Source organism: Pseudorasbora parva, chromosome 3 (genome assembly GCF_024679245.1).
Source record: "Pseudorasbora parva isolate DD20220531a chromosome 3, ASM2467924v1, whole genome shotgun sequence".
Classification (NCBI taxonomy): Eukaryota; Metazoa; Chordata; class Actinopteri; order Cypriniformes; family Gobionidae; genus Pseudorasbora; species Pseudorasbora parva.
In genome coordinates this window covers 3357701-3377648 of record NC_090174.1, presented here as the reverse complement: position 1 = coordinate 3377648, position 19948 = coordinate 3357701, and the positions used below count along the sequence as shown (strand labels likewise).

At 40.5% G+C, this 19948-nt stretch overlaps 1 protein-coding gene across 1 annotated transcript in view; it reads right to left on the bottom strand.

Moving 5' to 3' along the window:
* The window catches only part of LOC137070425 (astrotactin-2-like), a 620747-nt gene that overhangs the window by 233457 nt on the left and 367342 nt on the right, over window positions 1-19948 (bottom strand). The window contains exons 8-9 of the mRNA XM_067437549.1: window positions 4445-4529; window positions 3206-3280 (exon numbers count right to left, since the gene is read on the bottom strand). Of these exons, the coding sequence (XP_067293650.1) occupies window positions 3206-3280; window positions 4445-4529 (160 nt within the window). The remainder of the gene's footprint in view (window positions 1-3205; window positions 3281-4444; window positions 4530-19948) is intronic.

Below are 19948 nucleotides of genomic sequence, written 5' to 3'. Positions count from 1 at the left end.
CTCAAAATACTTTTACCACAGCGCATGATTTGTAAACTAATGCATTCTGAGTGTCAGCTGTATATATTTGTCTGTTCTAAAGTTGTACAAGCTCACCTGGTACAGTCCCGCGAAACAAGAGTCACGATAAAAGAGCTCAAAGACTTGTAGAAGCAAGACAACAAGATAACACTGCTGTGCTGCAGCGAAGGCATTTTAACCTCACGTTTGCTTTTTTATTAACACTATCAGTCAGGTTTAGGGTCGGGTTTACTGGAGGTGGTACGTTAACATGTTTTTGCATTTTTTTACCATTAATTAGCATGCTGCTAGTATGTTTTCACATAAATTAACATGTTGTTAACATGATTTAACACTTCGCTAGCATGATTTAGCATTTTTCTACACATGAATTTGCATGTTGCTAACATGTTTCAGCACATTTGCACTGTTAGTATTAATTAGCATGTCGTTAGCGTGGTTTAGCATGTTGTTAACAGGATTTAACATTGCCATTAGCATGAATTAGCATTTTGACAGCATGCTTTAACACATTGTTACCATTAATTATCATTTTGATTACATATTTTACCATGAATTGACATTTGTTATTACGATTTGACACTTTGTGTTGTTAAGTTAATGTTGTTAGTGCATATTTATGTGCTTTAACACATTTCCTAGCATGAATTAGCATGTTTCTAAAGATGATTAGCTAACATGTTTAGCACATATGCACTCCTAGCATGAATTAGCATTTTTGCTAGCATGTTGTTAGCATGAAATAACATGTTTTATTACATGGCTCTGTGAAATACTTGATTCTGATTGGTCAATCGCGCATTCCAGCGGTATGTTATTTCCAGATAACACCCGCTCATCCGGGTACTACGAGTTATCTTGACCGGTACTACTTCTGTGCTTAACGCTGGCGCCATCTTGTGGCTGTTAAATACTTAAACAGCCATGGCTACAATGGAAGACTTCAAGGCGGGTTTCCTTTATAAAGTTTTAAATATGGATATGTTTCTTACACAAACGCATCGAGTCGAATCAGAAGGCTCTATTAACCCATCGGAGTCGTGTGGAGCACGTTATTTGACGGACAGCTGCATTTTTTATGGATTTCAAAAACAGCTACAACTACTGCTGGGATTAACGTTAGCCTGGACTTTTTAAATATAACTCTGATTGTATTTGTCTGACAGAAGAATGTCATAAACACCTATAACGACTTGAGGGTGAGTAAATCATAGGCTTGGTTTCATTTTTGGCTGAACTAACCCTTTCAGCATTCATTTTCAACATTTAGCAGCAATAGATAAAGGCTTAAAGCAGTTTGTAACTGTTTTTCTTCGCGGAAGCTTTGCGTAAGAGCTAATAAAATATTTAGGGCCCTATCTTGCACCCAGCGCAAATGACTTTGTACACCGACGCATGTGTCATTCCTATTTTGCACCCGCGCAAACCGTGCTTTTCCCTCCACAGAAGCACGTCGCTAAACTAGTGAATGAACTTGCGCTCCCTGGGCGGATCAGCGCAAAAAAGGAGGCGTGTTCCGGCGCAAACAATCCCGTTATTTTGCTGTTCCATAAAACAAGGGTTTCTCCCATCCCCATACAACACAACTTCTCTGTCTTTCACTGCTCTTACAAGAACATCAGTCTCATCGGCTGTGAAGCGCTCCTGGCGTGCGCCTGGTAAATACGCCATAATAATAGCGATCCATAATGGAACTTGCGCACCTGCTTTTAAAGGGAATGTTGGATGACGCTCTGATTCGTTTTTTTCACGTTACGCCCAAACCACACCTATGAATAATGAAGCTTCTTCAGACCAACCCATTTTAGATTTGCGCCGGGCGCAAGAGCCATTTATCCCGCCGGGAAAACAGCAACAGCGCCGAGACCCGCCCACAAAGTTACTTGCGCTTCGCGCTTTGACACAGGCGTTTCAGATCGTTAAAATAGGGCCCAAAATCTCAAGACAATATTTTGTGTCTAATTTATTTGAGGCTAGTAGTCGTAAAATAAGCGGAATAATGTCCACCCAATGTCGGTTGTTATCGCAGAATAAACCCCTTCAGAGTGACGCTCCGCTTCGCCTCGGGGTCCTGATCACTCTGTCAGGGTTTATTCTGCGATAACAACCGGCTGGGTGGACATTATCCCTTACTAATCACACAATGTTACCATGTTGCTAGCATATTTTAGCATTGCATTTGCATTTTGTTAACACCTTCCTAGCATTATTTATCATAGTTTGTTAAATGAATTAGTATTTTGTTAGCATGAGTTACCACTTTATTATTATTATTATTATTATTATTATTATTATTATTATTATTATTATTATTATTATTATTATTATTATTATTATTAGTTACCACAGTTTGTTTTAACACAATTAGCATGTATTAGCAATTCCTAAAATGTATCCTAAAATGCCTGATATATCATTTTGGTTGCATATTACTTCACATTGCTAGCATGTTTTAAGACACTGTTAGCATGAATTCACATGTTGGTAGCTATGTCACTAACATGAATTACTATTTTGCTAGTTTAAATTAGTACACTTTATCATTTTTCAAGCATGTTTTACATTAGTTAGCATGTTGCTAGTATGATTTAGCACTTAGCCCCTTCTGTGGATGTGTCTCCAGAAAAGAACAGCGAAATAAACCCGGAGCAATCAGGCTTTGCAGAAATACTCATATACTTCCATTAAGAATGCTGTGGAAACATCAACACACATCATGCAGACGGCAGTCAAGCTACAATGTGACGAGTTGCATCAGATATTTTAAGGGCAGAAGCTTTTCAGACTGTCAAGCCCGCAGGACAGAAACACTGAGAAATCCAAAGTGACGTGCTGCGGTTTGTGACCTGTCCTCGTTTCCTTTCTATCGCCACCATATTCTCCAGCACATGAAAAATAAATGCATGGAGCTGTGAACATCCAGAGTGACCCTGCTTTAAAACAGAAGCTCCAGTAAAACTCCCTCCTCTTTCAGGTGAAACATGCCTAGGGCAAATCCTACCAGGAAACCCACTGTGTTGCCCGCAGGCGTCCTGTGAAGCCCCATATTCAGTGGGAGGACGGCTGACAGCAGGCGGGGATGCCCTGCCTGGACTGGGACACCCCAGGGACTGTCGTTTCAGTATGGGACCTTCTTTCAAAAGGACAGACGGCCAGGCAGATCTGGTTTTGCTGTTGTGCTTACCTGAAAATCTTCTCTGGAGCCTGTTCCCCTGTGACAAGGTCGTAGCCTCTCTCCAAGTTTGAGTACGGCCATGGACTGTGGGTGGAACACACACACACACACACACACACACACACACACACACAAAAGAAACACTTGATGTGCAATACATGCTTTATCTGACAAAATGTGAAAAGCATTAAAAGCAAAAATAATTTAACATGGCAGAGGAGTCCAATCCTGCTCCCGGAGGTCCAATATTCTAGTTTAGCTCCATCCCTAATTAAACACACCTGGAGCAACTAATCAAGGTCTTCAGGATTACAGAGCTCTGCAAGACCGTGACTCTCCAGGAGCAGAATGGATACCTCAGGTTTCCTGAAAACAATGCTAGTGGCAAAAATGGTGCTATTACGGATGCTGTGAGTGTTGCTAGGTGATTACTAAAGAAAATGTACTAGAGCTAAAATCCGCCACTCTGATGTTTGAATGTAAAAAGTTCAAGTTATTTCCCAAAATGACCCACTTATACACTATGCAGTTATACATTATGTACATATACATTATGTTATATACACTATGCACTTATAAAGGATGTACTTATACATTATGCACTACTTATATACTAACCGGTCCTCACTAACGTTCACACATGACAAATCAAACATTATCCTTCCTGAGTGTGTGGAAACAATGCAGATGTACTGAAATGTATCTTATATACAATACTATGCTCTTACACGCTATGCTCTCATACTCTACGCTCTCATACGCTATGCTCTTATACACTATGCTCTTATACACTAGGTACTTATGCACTAGGTACTTATCCGGATGTACCTTTTGTGTTCATACATTACATGTTCATGTGTGGATGCTAAGGTGTCCCCCCAATTTATATAATGATGCTAATAAATCTCTGTGAATTGCATGTAAGTATACTAAGGGTCAGCTTGATCCTCCTCTGATGACATGTTCACATGTACCAGTGCTCCACGTCTTTAAATCTCAGTCTGGAGCTGACGACTGGGCCGAAAGATCTGCTGCCATTTTATTACCCCAGCTGTTTGCTTGAGCAACTTCATTAAGATGCACCACAAGAGTCAGGAAGAGGAGTTACTACACTTGGCGTGAGGTGAGGTGATGAATCGTATCTCTCTGTGTTGCAGTCTTTCTCTTCCCCCTCCTCATCTCCCCGCTGTCCTGGCTTTTAGTTTGCCCTATTTGTGAGGCGTTGACAGAGTAGTTTGCAGCACTCACCCTTCATTGCGGCCCCAATCAGTGCGAACGCAGAGATGTTGATGCTCTGGGTCAGGGGCGTAACCTTCCAGACAGCTGCATTCCCCTGCAGAGAGCACAATACAGTGACAGATTATGTTCATTTATCCCTCTGGCAAATCAACCACCGTGTGCATGTGACACCCGGTGCTACCGCGCACATATGGATTCGGTCCAGAAAAAAAGGTTTTTACAGTCCAGTTTGTGGTGGGAGTCAAGTGGGAAGAGTGACATGTGAGAGCTGGTTCAGTCTCCGACACCTTCACTATCAGATCACTCTTATCGTGAAAGGATCACAGAAGTACTCAGCTCTACAAAGGAGATGCTATGGGCTGAGGATACGGGAATGATGTGGCTCCTCTGGGATTTCTGTGTGAATCCCACGGAAACATGTTCATGTCACATTCCACCCCAAAATCAAAAGTCCTTTTATAGGAGGACTATTTTTGTAATTTTTATAATAAAATTAAATCATTACATGAATAATAATAATAATTAAAAAAAAGTTATATAATTTTTTTCTCTAACCACTTTATTTGTTCACATTTTGAGTGAATAGTTTGTATATTTCTAAATCGTATTCACACAAAAAAAAAAAAGAAAAGAAAAGAAAAAGAAATCTTACCACTAGGAGTCCTCCTATGAGTTTCTATGGCTTGGAGTTAGCGTTACACCTAGTGTGTGTGTGTGTGTGTGTGTGTGTGTGTGTGTGTGTGTGTGTGTGTGTGTGTGTGTGTGAATTTTAAAGCTTAGCAATTTTTATTGCTAGCAATTTTTTAAGTAAAAAAGTGCAGTTTCCTATTAGGGGTAGGTTTAGGTGTAGGGGTAGTGTAGGTGGATATAAAATATGGTTTGTTCAGTCATAACCCCTGTTCTCTGAAACATCAAGTGGAGAGATCCACCTATGGGAAGGACATCTGTACCTGACCTCTGCAGAAGCATCAGATTGCACAAAGTCTGACAAAACAGGCAGGAGCACGCAGCCAATGCCCAGTAAGACCCCACCCATCTACGGGCATATATAGCCTGCATGAGCTACTGTACATCAGTAAGTATATTCGCTTCTCATGTGGCAAGCGGGGCAAAGCTGGCTGATCTCTCCACTCAATGTTTCAGAGAACCGGGGTTACAACAGTAACCTATTGTTCTCTTTCATCTCATTTCGAGATCCACCTATGGGAGAGACATGGACAGCTCTGCGATTGCCCAATACACTCACAGTGAAGTCCTGTTAGCCAGAACAAGACAGTCACCCCAAGTGGCAGTGCTTGACACGTCTAATAATCATGAACTTGCCACACCGACGCATACGCATCAGGTATACAAGCAGGGCATGAAATATGTGTAGCACACACAAAATAAGGCAGCCCACCCTCAAACCTGAATGTGCTACCAAGGTTCTGGTGACATCCAGCCTATAGTAATGCACAAACGTATGGGGAGAAGCCCACCTGGCTTACTCCCCTGAACAGAGCCCAAGAGGTGGCCAAGCCCCTCGTGGAATGATCTTTCATGTTCCCTGGGGGTTGCACTCTCTTTGATACATATGTCAAAATTATAGTGTCCACAAGCCAATGTGTTGCTTAGCCAGGAGATCCCCTTTGTGGGGAGGAGCCCATGAAACAAAGAGTTGGTCACTCTTCCGGAACGCACTGGTCCTAGCCAAATATGTCTGCAACACACAGACCGGACAGAAGGCCATTTAACCTTTGATCCGCCGCGGAGGAATAGGGTGGGGGGTTAAAAGCGGACAGCTCCAACCACTCCGATGTGAACTCAGGGAAACATTTTGCCATTAAGGCTGAATTAGGCTTAAGAAAAACCTTATCTCCTTCCAGAGAGAATTTAATGCACGAGGGGTGGACCGAGAGTATATGTAACTCACTGAACGTTTGGCTGACGCCAATGCCAAGATCAAGGCTGTCTTGAAGAACAGCAACTTTAGGGAAATATTCCCCAGAGGCTCAAAAGTGAATTGAGACATAGCTTCCAGCACCATGGAGAGATCCCATTCAGGGACGTTCTCCTAACCACTGGCATAAATCTGTGTATAAGAGAATGCTGCTCAACCACAGAGCCCTCAAAACCCACATGACAAGTAGAGATAGCTGCCAGATACACCTTAATAGTGGAAAAGGACCTGCCCTTATCCATAAAGACTTAGAGGAAACACAAAATATCAGCAACTGAGCACTGCCCATCACACCACTCATCGAACAATTCCCACTTACAGCCACATAAGGACCGTGTAGAAATGGCCCTGGCATTCTATATAGTAGCCACCATGCGTGGGAGAAGCCCTAACATGCTTAGGTTCATCCTCTCATTGGCCAAGCCCAGAGAGCTACCCTGTCTGAGTTTGGGTGATAAATCTCCCAGTTCGCTTGAGACAATAGGTCTGTGCCACGGCTGGGCATATAACAGAGGTATTATCTCGACCAGCCATGGTGATTTGGGCCACATGGGTGCTATCAGAATGAGAGAGACATCAATTATTTCGTGCTTCTGACCATTTGGAAGGCTCTGAATCTTTTTCTGCCTCGTCTGCAGGGACATGTGCTCATACACTGCAGAAATACCAACAAATTCCCTCTCTCACCTTGGCTGGTGTGGGAATTATCAGGCACAGGGCAGGAAAGGCATACCGCAGCACTCTGGGCCATGGGTGGGCCAGTGGGTCTACCCCGAGAGGAACGTCCAAGTCCTTTAGCGAGAAGAACATACGACAATGGCTGTTTTTCCGTGAAGCGAATAGATCTACAGACTCCTTTCCAAATCTCATCCATATAATGTCTTCTACTTGAGGGTGGATGCACCAATCTCCGACGAGCAGGTTCCCGCTCAATAGAAGATCTGTGCCTCTGTTCAGAATCCCTGGAGCATGAGTTGCGTGCATCAACTGGAAAAATCGCTGCTCCTTACCAAAAGGAGCTTACCATCAACGCCGCCTTGACGGTTGATATAAGCCACTGCCATGGTATTTTCGCAGTGTATGAGTACGTGATGTCCCTGCAGACAAAGCAGAAAAATAGAGTCTTCCAAATGATCAGAAGCTCCAAATAATTGATGTGCTCTGAACGTAGTTTGCTCAGCCACAAACTGTTCACAGTTCTGCCCTTTTGGGTGGCACCTCAGCCTGTTAAGGACGTGTCTATTGTCACAACTTTCCATAACATAACCGTCCCCAGAGGGTTTCCCTGTGCATAAAAGTTAGAGCAGAGCTGCAGTGTTACAGAGCGGCAAAGATCGTGTAACGGGGATGAAATGTAGTGACAAAACCCATTTCATGAATGCCCACATCCTCAGGAGTCCTAGTGGCAAAACCTGGATAGCTGAAGCCATAAGATCCTGTAGAGACATGTGCGATATTGCACACTCACTCCCTTTCTGATTTGTGACAGACAGTTCTTCAGAGAGAGAGAGAGCCCGTGCTCGCATGGAGAGTGAGTTCAGCTCCATGCCCAGGAAGATCACCTTCTGGCTGGGTGTAATATTGCTTTTGGTGACATTTACACTGAAGCCCAGATATGTGATGTGTGCCAATCGTCTATGTAATGTATGTCAGGATCCGTAGACCAGACATTCTCTGGGTAGTCAAGCCTGCTACCACAAACAGACAGAAACTGCGAAACATGGGGGTTTCACAGCAAACTGCAGACGATATGCCTGTAATATTGTGCATTACCTATTTGGGTGGTGCTACAGTACGCCAAGCTGGCTTCGTGCATGCCTAGCTGGCTTATTTTGTCATCACCATGTCCTACATCTAAGTTTGAAAAGTCAAGCTCGCCGCATTGGGTAGCAGCAAATTTAAGGCAGTGTCACAGGAGTTTCTTTGGCAGCACTAGGCAGTAACTGCAGTTCTACGAGACAGATTCGGATGCCAGATGAATTGCAAAAATTAACAAATTTATTGATAGTCCAGCAAGTATGATAATTAGAGTTCTTTGGTGTAGGCCCTGTCCTTAGCTTCTGTTTTGAGGGTAATCGACTCTCCTAAAGATGAAGGCAGGGGCGAAGCCAACCCCTGGAGATATAGACGGGGACCATCCTGGTGATGGTGGGGAGGTTGGAGGTAACTGCTTCAGCATCTACAAACTCGGACATGTGTAAGTGAACATCTTTTATACTCTGTGGATTAGGACGAGATTGGTTAGGTCTGAAAGTGATCTATGACATAACATTGACTCTTCCTGGCAGAACTTATGCTAAAGCTTTAATTTCTCCGGGTTCTCTATGGCCTCTTCAGAGTGCTTGAGACCCAATCAAACCACGCAGAATGGGTGAAGATCCTTAACGGCGATAAGAGCACCACATGCAGCCGGGCAGGCCAGTGATAAGCTAGCGCTGGAAGAAGCAGAATTAGATAGCTCCAAGGGCAGACACAGAGAAACTGGCAGAATAGAAGCTGTCATGCCTGGTGGAAGCTGATCTTAAGATATTTGCTCCTTCAGAAGTGAGCAGAGCTAATTCGACCGAGCTGTGTCAGTGCAGAAATCGCAAGAAACGAATGTCACCTGATGTACAGTAGCGCATTCAGGCTATACTGTATATGCCCGTAGATGGGTGGGGCCTTACTGGGCATTGGCTGCACACTCCTTTCTGTCTTTTCAGACTTGGTGCAATCGGATGCTTCTGCAGAGGTCAGTTATGGATGCCCTCCCCATAGGTGGATCTCCAACACGAGATGATAAAAGAGAACCTTTACGCCTATGTAATGTCCCCACAATTCACAAAAAAACAAACCTGTGTGTGTGTGTGTGTGTGTGTGTGTGTGTGTGTGTGTGTGTGTGTGTGTGTGTGTGTGTGTGTGTGTGTGTGAGAGAGAGAGAGAGAGAAAGTGCAAGCCAGCGTGTGTAAGTGAGTGTGTTTGCATGTGCGTGTGTGTGTAGAACAGTACCCAATATTGTGAAACCTATAACACATATTATGTATTATCTATAACGTAATACAGTATTATGCATTTTAAGATGCAAATTATGAAAGCCGATAAAAAGTCTCAATAATCTTTTTCATATTTTTCTTCCAAGCTTCCAAATGAAAGTGAATAAATTATGACTTTTGGATAATTCTTTGGGAGTTCCTAATTCAATACATAATGTGAGATTACAGATATATTTCATCAAGTTCATGTCTAAAAGCAAATTCATTTGAACAATTGCAATCTCAGGAGGCCTTAGTCATACTTTAATAATAATTCATTTTTCTTTGTAGTCTTTTTTGTCTCTGTGATCCAAGCAGCCAATGCATTAAATTATACAGTCAAGTTTTCATTGCTTTATTAATATGGAAACATTTATACTTTCTGAAGATGCCTAGTGTTTAAAATGTATGATTCATAAAACAATATACAATTGAAAAAAATAAAACACACTCAAATTAATATTATCTAGTACTCTTTAAATTAAAATTCAAATCAAATCTGAAAATCAATCAGACAAGATACAACAGTGCTTCACAGTATGAAGAATCATTTCAATACCAGCTCTGACTGGAGGAGAAACCAAACAATGAGGAAAGTCATTTTACAAACCGCACAGACAGACATTCATATTTCATGAGCTGGAGCAGTGAATATTAGGAATAATATGCACCCATCATTATTCCTACCATGATAGTTATATTCATCCCATTTCAAGGCTCCCATTTCACGGCTGATTCTTGAGAAAAAAAGCACATTTAGGCACATCTACTTCACTGGCACAAACAGTGAGTGAAGCGATGGACAGGGCAGCGGCTGCCGACTGTAACTAACAACGACCAACAGAAGATATCTATTGCCATTTATTACAAAGCTCTCTGGAATCTCTCTCTATTTTATCGTACTTGTGTGATACACTTGTGTTTTTTGGCATTCAGTAGAGAGAAGCATTCTAGCAACAGGATAAAGAGCCGGGAAAACGCCCCCTGTGGGGTAAAATGTAATTAACAGTAAGAAAAAAAAAAGCATTTTAAAGCTTGTTGTTTCGCAGTTATATATGATATGAGAAGAGCAAGGCCTGTAGTTAGGGATTACTTGTTATTTAAAGGATTAGTTTAATTCAAACTAAAACAAATCCATGATATTTTACTCGTCCCCATCTCATCCAAGATGTTCATGTCTCTCTTTCTCCAGTCAAAATGAAATCATTTTTAAAGGAAAATATTCCAGGATTTTCCTCCACATAATGGACTTCAATGTGAACCAACAAAATAAATGCAGTGTGAGGAAGGGCATCAGAGGCTCTGCACCATCCCAAACTCTTAGAAGAAAAGGTTCTATCGGCGCTATGTATTTTGGAACCCCTAAATGGTTCTATATAGACAATATTTTAAGGGTTTAATCAACAGAACCCTTTAGTGTTCTTTGTAACCAAGAAACAGGTTTTATATGGAACCTTTTAGGGGTTCATTCATTATCATTAGTTTTTTTTTCTTTCTTTTTTCGGATTAAATATTTCATATTATTGACAAACATTTCACTGCATTATTCAGTGTATTCAAATGCATTTATGAATGCATGTGAATGATCACAAAATTCAAGATAAGAAGGTTAGAATATGTATATATTCATCCCATTTTATGTAGTTAATCAATATCACACGAAGAGTGCCATTTCAGTTTTTCTCCTCCAATATCAGCATGATTAAAATGTGAAATTAAATTACTACAACAGTTTAATAAACAATAATTTAATTACTACTATAACATGTTGCAGAATAATGTAATATACAGTATGAATGAATAATAAGCTAAAGAACCTTTGTGACAAAAAGAGTTCTTTCTTGGCATTATAGAACCGCATAAAAGGTTCTTTGGAGTTGAGTAAAGAACCCTATGGTTCTATATAGAAGCCCAATGAAACATTTGTTCTAAGAGTGCAGATGAGGAAGAGAGGTTTATTCAGCAAAATGATCGCTCATTTAAAAAATTAAAAAATAAAAATGAATATACTTTTTAACCTAAATTGCTCATTTTTATTCAACCACTAGTTAAATTACATTTGATGGAAAAACCCCTAATATTACTATCTACCCTAATACATAATCAAAGGTCAAGAAAGAACAGTTTTGTGACATAAGGTAAATGAAGGTTAACCTCAACAATGGGCAAGGGCCGGCCAAGGGAGGCCATGTTTGGTAGGCCATGAGAGTATCGCGATACGTATCATGGGTGGTATATTGCAATTCTTCAGTTTGGTTTGAAAAAAATCACTCCACTTCTACAAATGATTATGGTTTACTAGTCTTTCGCAAAGTTACAAAGCAGAAGATGCCGCAAAAGCCTCATCTGTATACTATTTGCATGTACGTCAGTGGCAACTTTTTACAGTTTTACATCATAAAATTGCGATCGGACAAATGTTGACTGTGTTGCCTTCCAGGATAGGAAGTCATCAAGGCACGTCCAAATTCAATGTTCGCTTCACTTCCTGTCTTCTGAGGTACTTTCATCTGATCGAGTTTTGAAGGCAACATATGTAGCCTGTCCTTCCCTGTATTTTTTTGACAGTTATAAAGAAATAAAGACGGGGTCTGTAAGTTGCAGTTGGTGGTCAGTTTGTGTGTATCTGTACATTTTTTAATCTGCCTGCAAAGTCATTGCCTGATAAAGCAGCAATAGCAACAAGTCATTGTCTAAGTGCTTGGATGCAGTCATAGAATGTGATTAGCATCCGTTAACGATCTGCGGCCGATCAATCAGACACTCCCTACGGATCGAGCTATTGTTGCACATCAAATATCAATGGTCAGTACAGTGCAAAGAATTCAAAAATATTTCAAAAACTCATGTGAGAGTTAAGCATCACACAACAGAGATGGGCTAAAAAAAGAGAGGGAAAGTTTTTTTTGACAAAGAAAGGATAATAACGTATAGTATCAAAGGTAATGCACTGAAATAGGCAAAAATAGAGAGCTAACATTATTTTTATTAAATATGTCACAATTTAAATATAAATGCACATTGTTCTAAAAGATGAGCATTATTGTCTGCCTTTTACGCAGCTCAGATTGTTACGCTGATAATAGAATTTGCAAGGAAAAATTTGCATTAAATATAGCAGTATTTCACTGCTAAAAGTTTATAGCAATATATATATATATATATATATATATATATATATATATATATATATATATATATATATATATATATATATATATATATATATATATATATATATAGATTACAGTAATTTGAGTATTGTCCAGTGCACACACCACTGACATTAAAAACAAATAATAAAACATTTTCGGTATACTGTATAATTAAAGGTAGGGTTAGTTACTTGTAATTAATCACAATGTACTGTTATTACTATAGTACAAGTAACACATGCAACAAGGGCATTGCAAAATAAAGTATTACCAAATGTTCTTCTTAAAAAGAAAAAGACAATCTCAAATTACACATTCAGAGAGAGAGAGAGAGAGAGAGAGAGAGAGAGAGAGAGAGAGAGAGAGAGAGAGAGAGAAGAGAGAAGAGAGAAGCGAGTCAAACACACAACCCCTACCTAATACCGGCACTTAACACAAAGAAATAAAAAGGGGAAATAAATTTAAAAAAAATGTCTGGCTGTAAGAGTGAAACTGCACACACTGACATAACAGAAGCAATTAGTTTAATAGCCAAGTGCTTAATAATTCATTTCCTATACGCACATATGCATATGACAGATACCTGTACCATCAAATCAGCGGGAAAGCAGCCCTTCTGCTACACATGGCAGAAAATGAGCCATTCCATCTTTTAAAATGAAGGTTAAAATGCACTAAAAAGCTTCAGCAGCAGTAAGTGCTGGTCCTCCACATGATGTGCCAATTATTCTGATTTAGAGGTTTCAATCAAACGGCTCTCAATGATGATTTGAACTATTTCGAAGGTAGATTGCATATAAATGGTCGTCCTTCGAAGGTTACATCTGACGCGAGTTTGTGTATAGAAAAGCTACTCGAACAAAGTCATTGAATACTTTTTTGAACAAAGTTGGAAAGTTTTTTGAGTGACTCTTCGAAGGACTACTTATTGAACTGCACATCTTATAGAACTGTGGAATTCAAGGGCTCTTTACACTATACATTTTATTAACGATTCTGGTCGTCCTCAATTCATCTAGTCTCCTCAAATACGGCAGGCTATCAGAATGAAAAGTGCAGACTGCATTATGAAGCAAAGTTACTGTACTTCACTGCAAAGTTTGAATGTCAATTTTATAGTGTGCACTAAACATTAAATTCTAAAAAATGTTGGGTTGTTTTGGATCAAATAAAACCAAAACCCAACTGTTGGGTTAAAAATATAAATACAAATGTATACCAACGGCGGGGTTTGTCCATATTTGAAACAACCCAGTATTTTTTAGAGTGTAGTTACATGTATCACTGTAAAGAAAGCACTCGGTTGTTTTTCTAGCCAAACGCTGCTGTCACAGTGTGTTTTGGTTGGTTCATGGGTCATGTTTGGGTTTGCATTGTCCCCTGTCATGTTTCTTAGTTTGCCATGCAGTCTTGTTTCCTGGTTTGTCATGTGATTCCCATGCCCTTGTGTGTTCTTGTGTCATGTTCATTGGTTAATCGTTGGTCAATGGTGTCCCTTGTCTTGTCATTAGTCCTTGAGTATTTAAGCCCTCATGTTTTTTTCCATGTGTCCTGGTTTAGTATTAAATGTTACCTGTAACCTTTGTTGGTGAGTGTCTGTTCGTGAGTCAAGTCCATGTTCCAGCCAAATTTAAGTGAATAAAACTGCACTTCCCAGTTTCTCTTCTTTGTCTCCGGCAAGGCAACCAAGCCATAGAGGATTATGTAGCTGAGTTCTGTGACCTTTCCAGCAAGGTGGAGTTTAATGATGTTGCCCTTAAGGGCATTTTTCGCGATGGACTTAATGACTTTTTAAACTATCTGATGCCCGAGAGTGACGTTGCTGGAACTTTATCTCAGTACATTGATTATGCACTGTTGCTGGCTGGTTCATCTTTAATGTGGGTTGTGTGAACGAGGATTCCCACAATCCCACAGTACCCTCCACACCAGACAGTCCTGTCTACGTCCAAAGTCCAGTGACCGCCTCTCCTATCCATGTCCAGAGTCCTGTCCAGAGTCCGGTCCACATCCAGAGCCTCGCCATGTCTACGGTCCACGTCCTGAACCAAGTCACGTCTCCAGCCCCAGACCAACATCCAGAGAGGGCTCCAGCCACAGATCCAGTCCCAGACCAATGTCCAGAGAGGGCTCCAGCCACAGATCCAGCCCCAGACCAATGTCCAGAGAGGGCTCCAGCCCCAGACCAATGTCCAGAGAGGGCTCCAGCCCCAGACCAACATCCAGAGAGGGCTCCAGCCACAGACCAATGTCCAGAGAGGGCTCCAGCCCCAGACCAACATCCAGAGAGGGCTCCAGCCACAGACCAATGTCCAGAGAGGGCTCCAGCCCCAGACCAATGTCCAGAGAGGGCTCCAGCCCCAAGTTTCCGGCTAAGCACGTTTTATAAATATCCCCAACTTGCCATTAGAGATTCACTGTAAATCGGGCATCCAGTCTGCGACTAAATAGTATCATGTATCATTTGCAACCTTGTATCTGCCTGTGCCACATTGGTATAACTCCAGTTTTCCAATGCTCTTTGATTAAACACTGTCATTTGTGTTGCGCATGAGAAACATCAAATTGCAGATGCTCCAAAAGCAGAACGAAACTCACTCGAAATTAAGTCACTCGAAGAGTTCTCTGCCCAATAAACAGCGAGCGTGCCGATCTTGATCCCGCGCCCGCTATTCAATCAATCAATCAACTTTATTTATATAGCGCTTTTACAATCACGATTGTGCCAAAGCAGCTTCACAGTGTCAAACAGGACAGTATTGCAACAAAATTAGATTTGGCTGTACAGTCGTTCTGGAGTAAACAGTGATGTTATCAGCTTATTTTAATTTATCATATAGCGACAATGTTGGCAGATCTGTATTATAGTTTATAGAATTAATTAAAACCTAATTCATAAATTGTATTTGTATAATTAGTTGAATAACTTTGATCATAATTTTAGTGTCCCCAGCTGAGCAAGCCAAGCCAAAGGCGACAGTGGCAAGGAACCAAAAGTTCACCAGGGCATGATGGAGAAAAATAAACCTTGGGAGAAACCAGACTCAGTCGGGGTGCCAGTTCTCCTCCGGCCTATTAACACACCGTGGAGGATTATTATTCTGGGCTTACAGGTCAGAAATCAAATTAGATCAGAATATTCAAAATTTCAGGGTACCACGCAAGAGACGGGTTTATTTAGGATGGCGCGTCGATTGGACTAGAGAGTATGAATACATCAAAGATCGGAATTATTGCGCCGGAGATGGGTTTATTGAGGATGACGGTTTTTTTTTTGACGAATTCAGAGGAGACACCAACTGACATGGTCTAAGCAGACACTCCAGGATGCGTTGATCCACTGAAAGCATTTGAATTCAGAACTGAAGTGTTTATCCCTACTGTAATTTAACTCTTTCCCCGTCAAACACGGAAATTTCCGTTATTTGTGAGAAAACGCTTACGCCAATAACAGAATTTTCCGGGTTTCCGTGTTTTCACTGTCGGGCGCTAGGGGGCGCTATTGCGCATCTTCTGAATGAGTACTGAATCTCCTGATCAATACACACGTGAGGAAGACGCAGTGAAGCGAGCGATCGCATGTAATCATATGCATATTAAAAATAACGTGATCATCCTAATTAAACAGCATATGAATCAAAACTATCTAATGTTACTGAATGAAATGTGGACCCAGGACGAGCTCTAGGACTGTGTAAGCATTAGGAGTGTTGATGGACTCGATCTCCTCCATCTGTGTTTGATCATCGCTCTGAATCTGATCTGGAAACAGTCTTTCACAAACATTTGATTTTCTCAGCTTTTTGTTCAAAATCTTGCTTTTTTTATGAAACCTACCCATATTCAAGTGTTGATAAAAAAGGAATGCATGAAGCTAGAATAAAACGTTTTTTTTTTTTTGGTTTGTTTAAAAGAAGAGGGTCCGCTCTTTATTTTGATATATTGCATGCTCAGATATTCATTAAACAAAATATTCTATGGGCTATTCAATTTTGGTGAAAATTGTCAAAAACCCTGGCGGTGGCTGGCAACTTTTTTTTAAAACGCTGGCGGGGAAAGAGTTAAACTAGTTTAAAGCCAGATAAAACAGCACTGACATTCTTAAAACACTGATGCAAAACAAAACAGGAGGAACATGTTAGAAGACCACATTTCACTCCACAACTACTGTCCTTTTTTACTGTGGTAGTGAAAAGCCATGCATGGTTTTACCTGGGTTACCATGATCTACAAATGCATGATACTATGTGGAAGAACAAATGCTACATTTTAATAAGCAAATAATAAATAAAAAAAACTCATTTGCACTGTTGTGTTGGTCCCCCTTTTGCTGCCAAAACAGCCCTGACCCATCGAGGCATGGACTCCACTAGACCCCTGAAGGTGTGCTGTGGTATCTGCCAACAAGATCTTAGCAGCGGATCCTTTAATTCTTGTAAATTGTAAGGTGGGGCCTCCATTGATTGAACTATTTAAATATTTCAAAATTAAGTTTACACACTTCTTACAGATGTAGAAAAAAAAAATGCATTAATAAAAATGTGCATCCCAACTTAATCTACCCAAATTAATTAGATAAAGCCAAATGCTTATTGTTGCCATTGTGTCTATATACATTATAGAAAAAAAAATATATATATTTTCAGAGAGAGAATTATAAATGCTTGTAAAACTGAACCAGGACATCAAGATCCAGTTTTAAACATATTTTTGTCTTTCCACTACAGTTTCAAAATCTTGATTTAAACTATACAATCCTCAATGACTTTATTTATTAGAAAGGTTCAATATGAGGTAACAAATAATACATACGTTGACTTGCTCTTTTCACTAAATAATGTGACTTCCTTTCATTTCCTACAGTCTCTATATCAAGCATTGCGATTAATACAACATGCACACATCGCATGAGGGTATCAGAGCTATAGTTCAGACATTGTACACGATTTAGCAGCACTTTGATCAAGAGCATATGATTCATTTATTTCAAGTCTTCATTTCCATTACAAAGACCTCCTGATGTCCTTATATTTAACATTCAGAAGGAAGCATTGGTGTTTGTCGATTGTGTGGATTCTGCTGACGTGTGGGATTATATGATAACGCTGGCATGGTGCCTTCTCTTTCTCACGGCCTGATGGCGAGATCGAGGCTCTTTTTCTTGTTAATATCTGAACTCTGGTGATTAATAGATGCTTTCATTAGAATGCTTCTCGCGAAAGGGCCATTTTCTGATTTCAAGGTTTAGTGCGTGGGCACGGGAAAAGAGATATTGTTGTTCGGATGAATATTTCCTGGTGTTACACAATTCCAAGGGAAGCAATTCCGCCTATGGACCTTGAGAAGATTTATCATGTTACACTCCCACAGAGACATATGGACAAGAGTAGAGAGAGAGAGAGAACAGGCCTGATAAACTCTGAACACTATGAAATGACAGAGCCATTTTGTCCTCTATTAGTTGTATATGTGTGTGGGAGAGAGAGAGAGAGAGAGAGTAAACGAGGAATATTTATAGCATATGAATACAAGAGCGGCTTGGCTAGCTTTTATTAAGTCGTGAGCAAAACTTATATTTCTGAAGCAGCCCATGAGAGAGGGGAGCCGGCCAGAGAATCAGAGCTGATAACCTTGTGGTTTAATCAAAAGCTGGTTGTGGGCCGATATTGGGCTGGCGTTGAGCCCGGGCGGCCGAACGCTCTTTCACAGTGTGTGTGGAAAGACAAGAGCCTTCTATCGGCCAACTCTCCATCTTGCTCGACATAGAGCGAAGCATCTGATAACTGTCTGCGGTCACGGCAAGGACCTGCGACATACGCCAGACATCACACACCTCTTTGTTTATTTAAACTCACTGATGAATTACTCGTCCCAATAATAGTGCTGGAAACATGCATGTCGTGATGCTTAATAAGCACTGACATTACTATCCAACCTATACCCATGTTGCTTTTCATACCACACTAATACGTGGATGTGTGTGTGTTAATGTATATGGTTTATGAGGACACAAATGTGTATAATGACATGGGTTTTACAACGTAAACATGGTTTATGATGACATGTGTCCTCAAACTAAAACATACTAAATGGTGTTTTTTGAAATTTAAAAAATGTCAAAAGTTTTCTGTGTTGGGTAGGTTTAGGGGTAGGGTTAGTGTAGGGGGATAGATTATACAGTCTGTACATTAGAAAAACTAGTATGCCTATGGAGAGGAACCATACACCACATATTCAAGTGTGTGTGTGTGTGTGTGTGTGTGTGTGTGTGTGTGTGTGTGTGTGTGTGTGTGTGTGTGTGTGTGTGTGTGTGTGTGTGTGTGTGTGTGTGTGTGTGTGTGAGAGATTGTGTGCGTGTGAGAGATTGTGTGTAAGTGTGAGAGTTGCTACAAGAGTGAGTTTTGTTTCTAACCCTGCCGTTCCCACACGAGGTTGCAATTCTTATTGCAATTGCTTGTAATTGGGATGAAGTAAACATCTGTTGAGTATTTTAACATAACATTTTTGATTGTGTTGATTTAAAAAGCAAAAATGCAGCGGGTCCACCAGACCCACGAACACTGGCTGAGTAACAAAAATATGAACACCACACAAGGGTTAATTAAAGATCAACTAAGGTTCTCAGGAGATTCAGGGATCAAACACAAGAACAGAACAACCTAAAACGATGAGACAAAGAATGTAACACACAGGGCTATAAATACAAGGGATAATGAGCTCAAATTTTCCTTGAGCTTTCTAAATATAAGATCATCATATTATAAGAATATCTTGTAGGTTTCAGAACTGAAAACTTCCTTGTTGGTCCAAAAACAGCTTTTATTGTATCCAAGCCCAGAGAACGACTCATTGGCCTCGTTTACATGGACAACAATACTCCGATATTAATCTGATTAAGACAATTCTCTGATTAAGAGGCTACCATGTAGACAGCGATTTCTAATTACCTCAATCTGATTAAAGTCATAATCTAACTACACATAAATCGGATTAAGACATGTGGAGTATGCCTATTTTAGTCGCATTATCGGAGACATGTACACACCTTAATCTAACTATTAATGTCGTGTCGGAGATTTCGCCGCATTTTGTGACAGGACACATAACGTTACGCACACCAGGGAAGTGCAGAGGGGAGGCTTTGTGGGTTCGAGCCTCTGCCTTTTTTGAAAATTAATCAAAAGTTTCCCGCTCAACAATCATCGATAATATTGTGGCCAATAAAACAGAATTGGAATTATAATTAATATAACAACGTCTACAAACCAGTAACAAATGCCGGAAAAGTCCCGTTTATCTTGTATGTATCTGTCCGTCTGAAATGTTGTTGCCATAACGCGTTGCTATGGGCGGTGTGTGTGTGTTTTACTTGACTGTTCATTCTGAACACTGCGTCCTCTCTCTATAT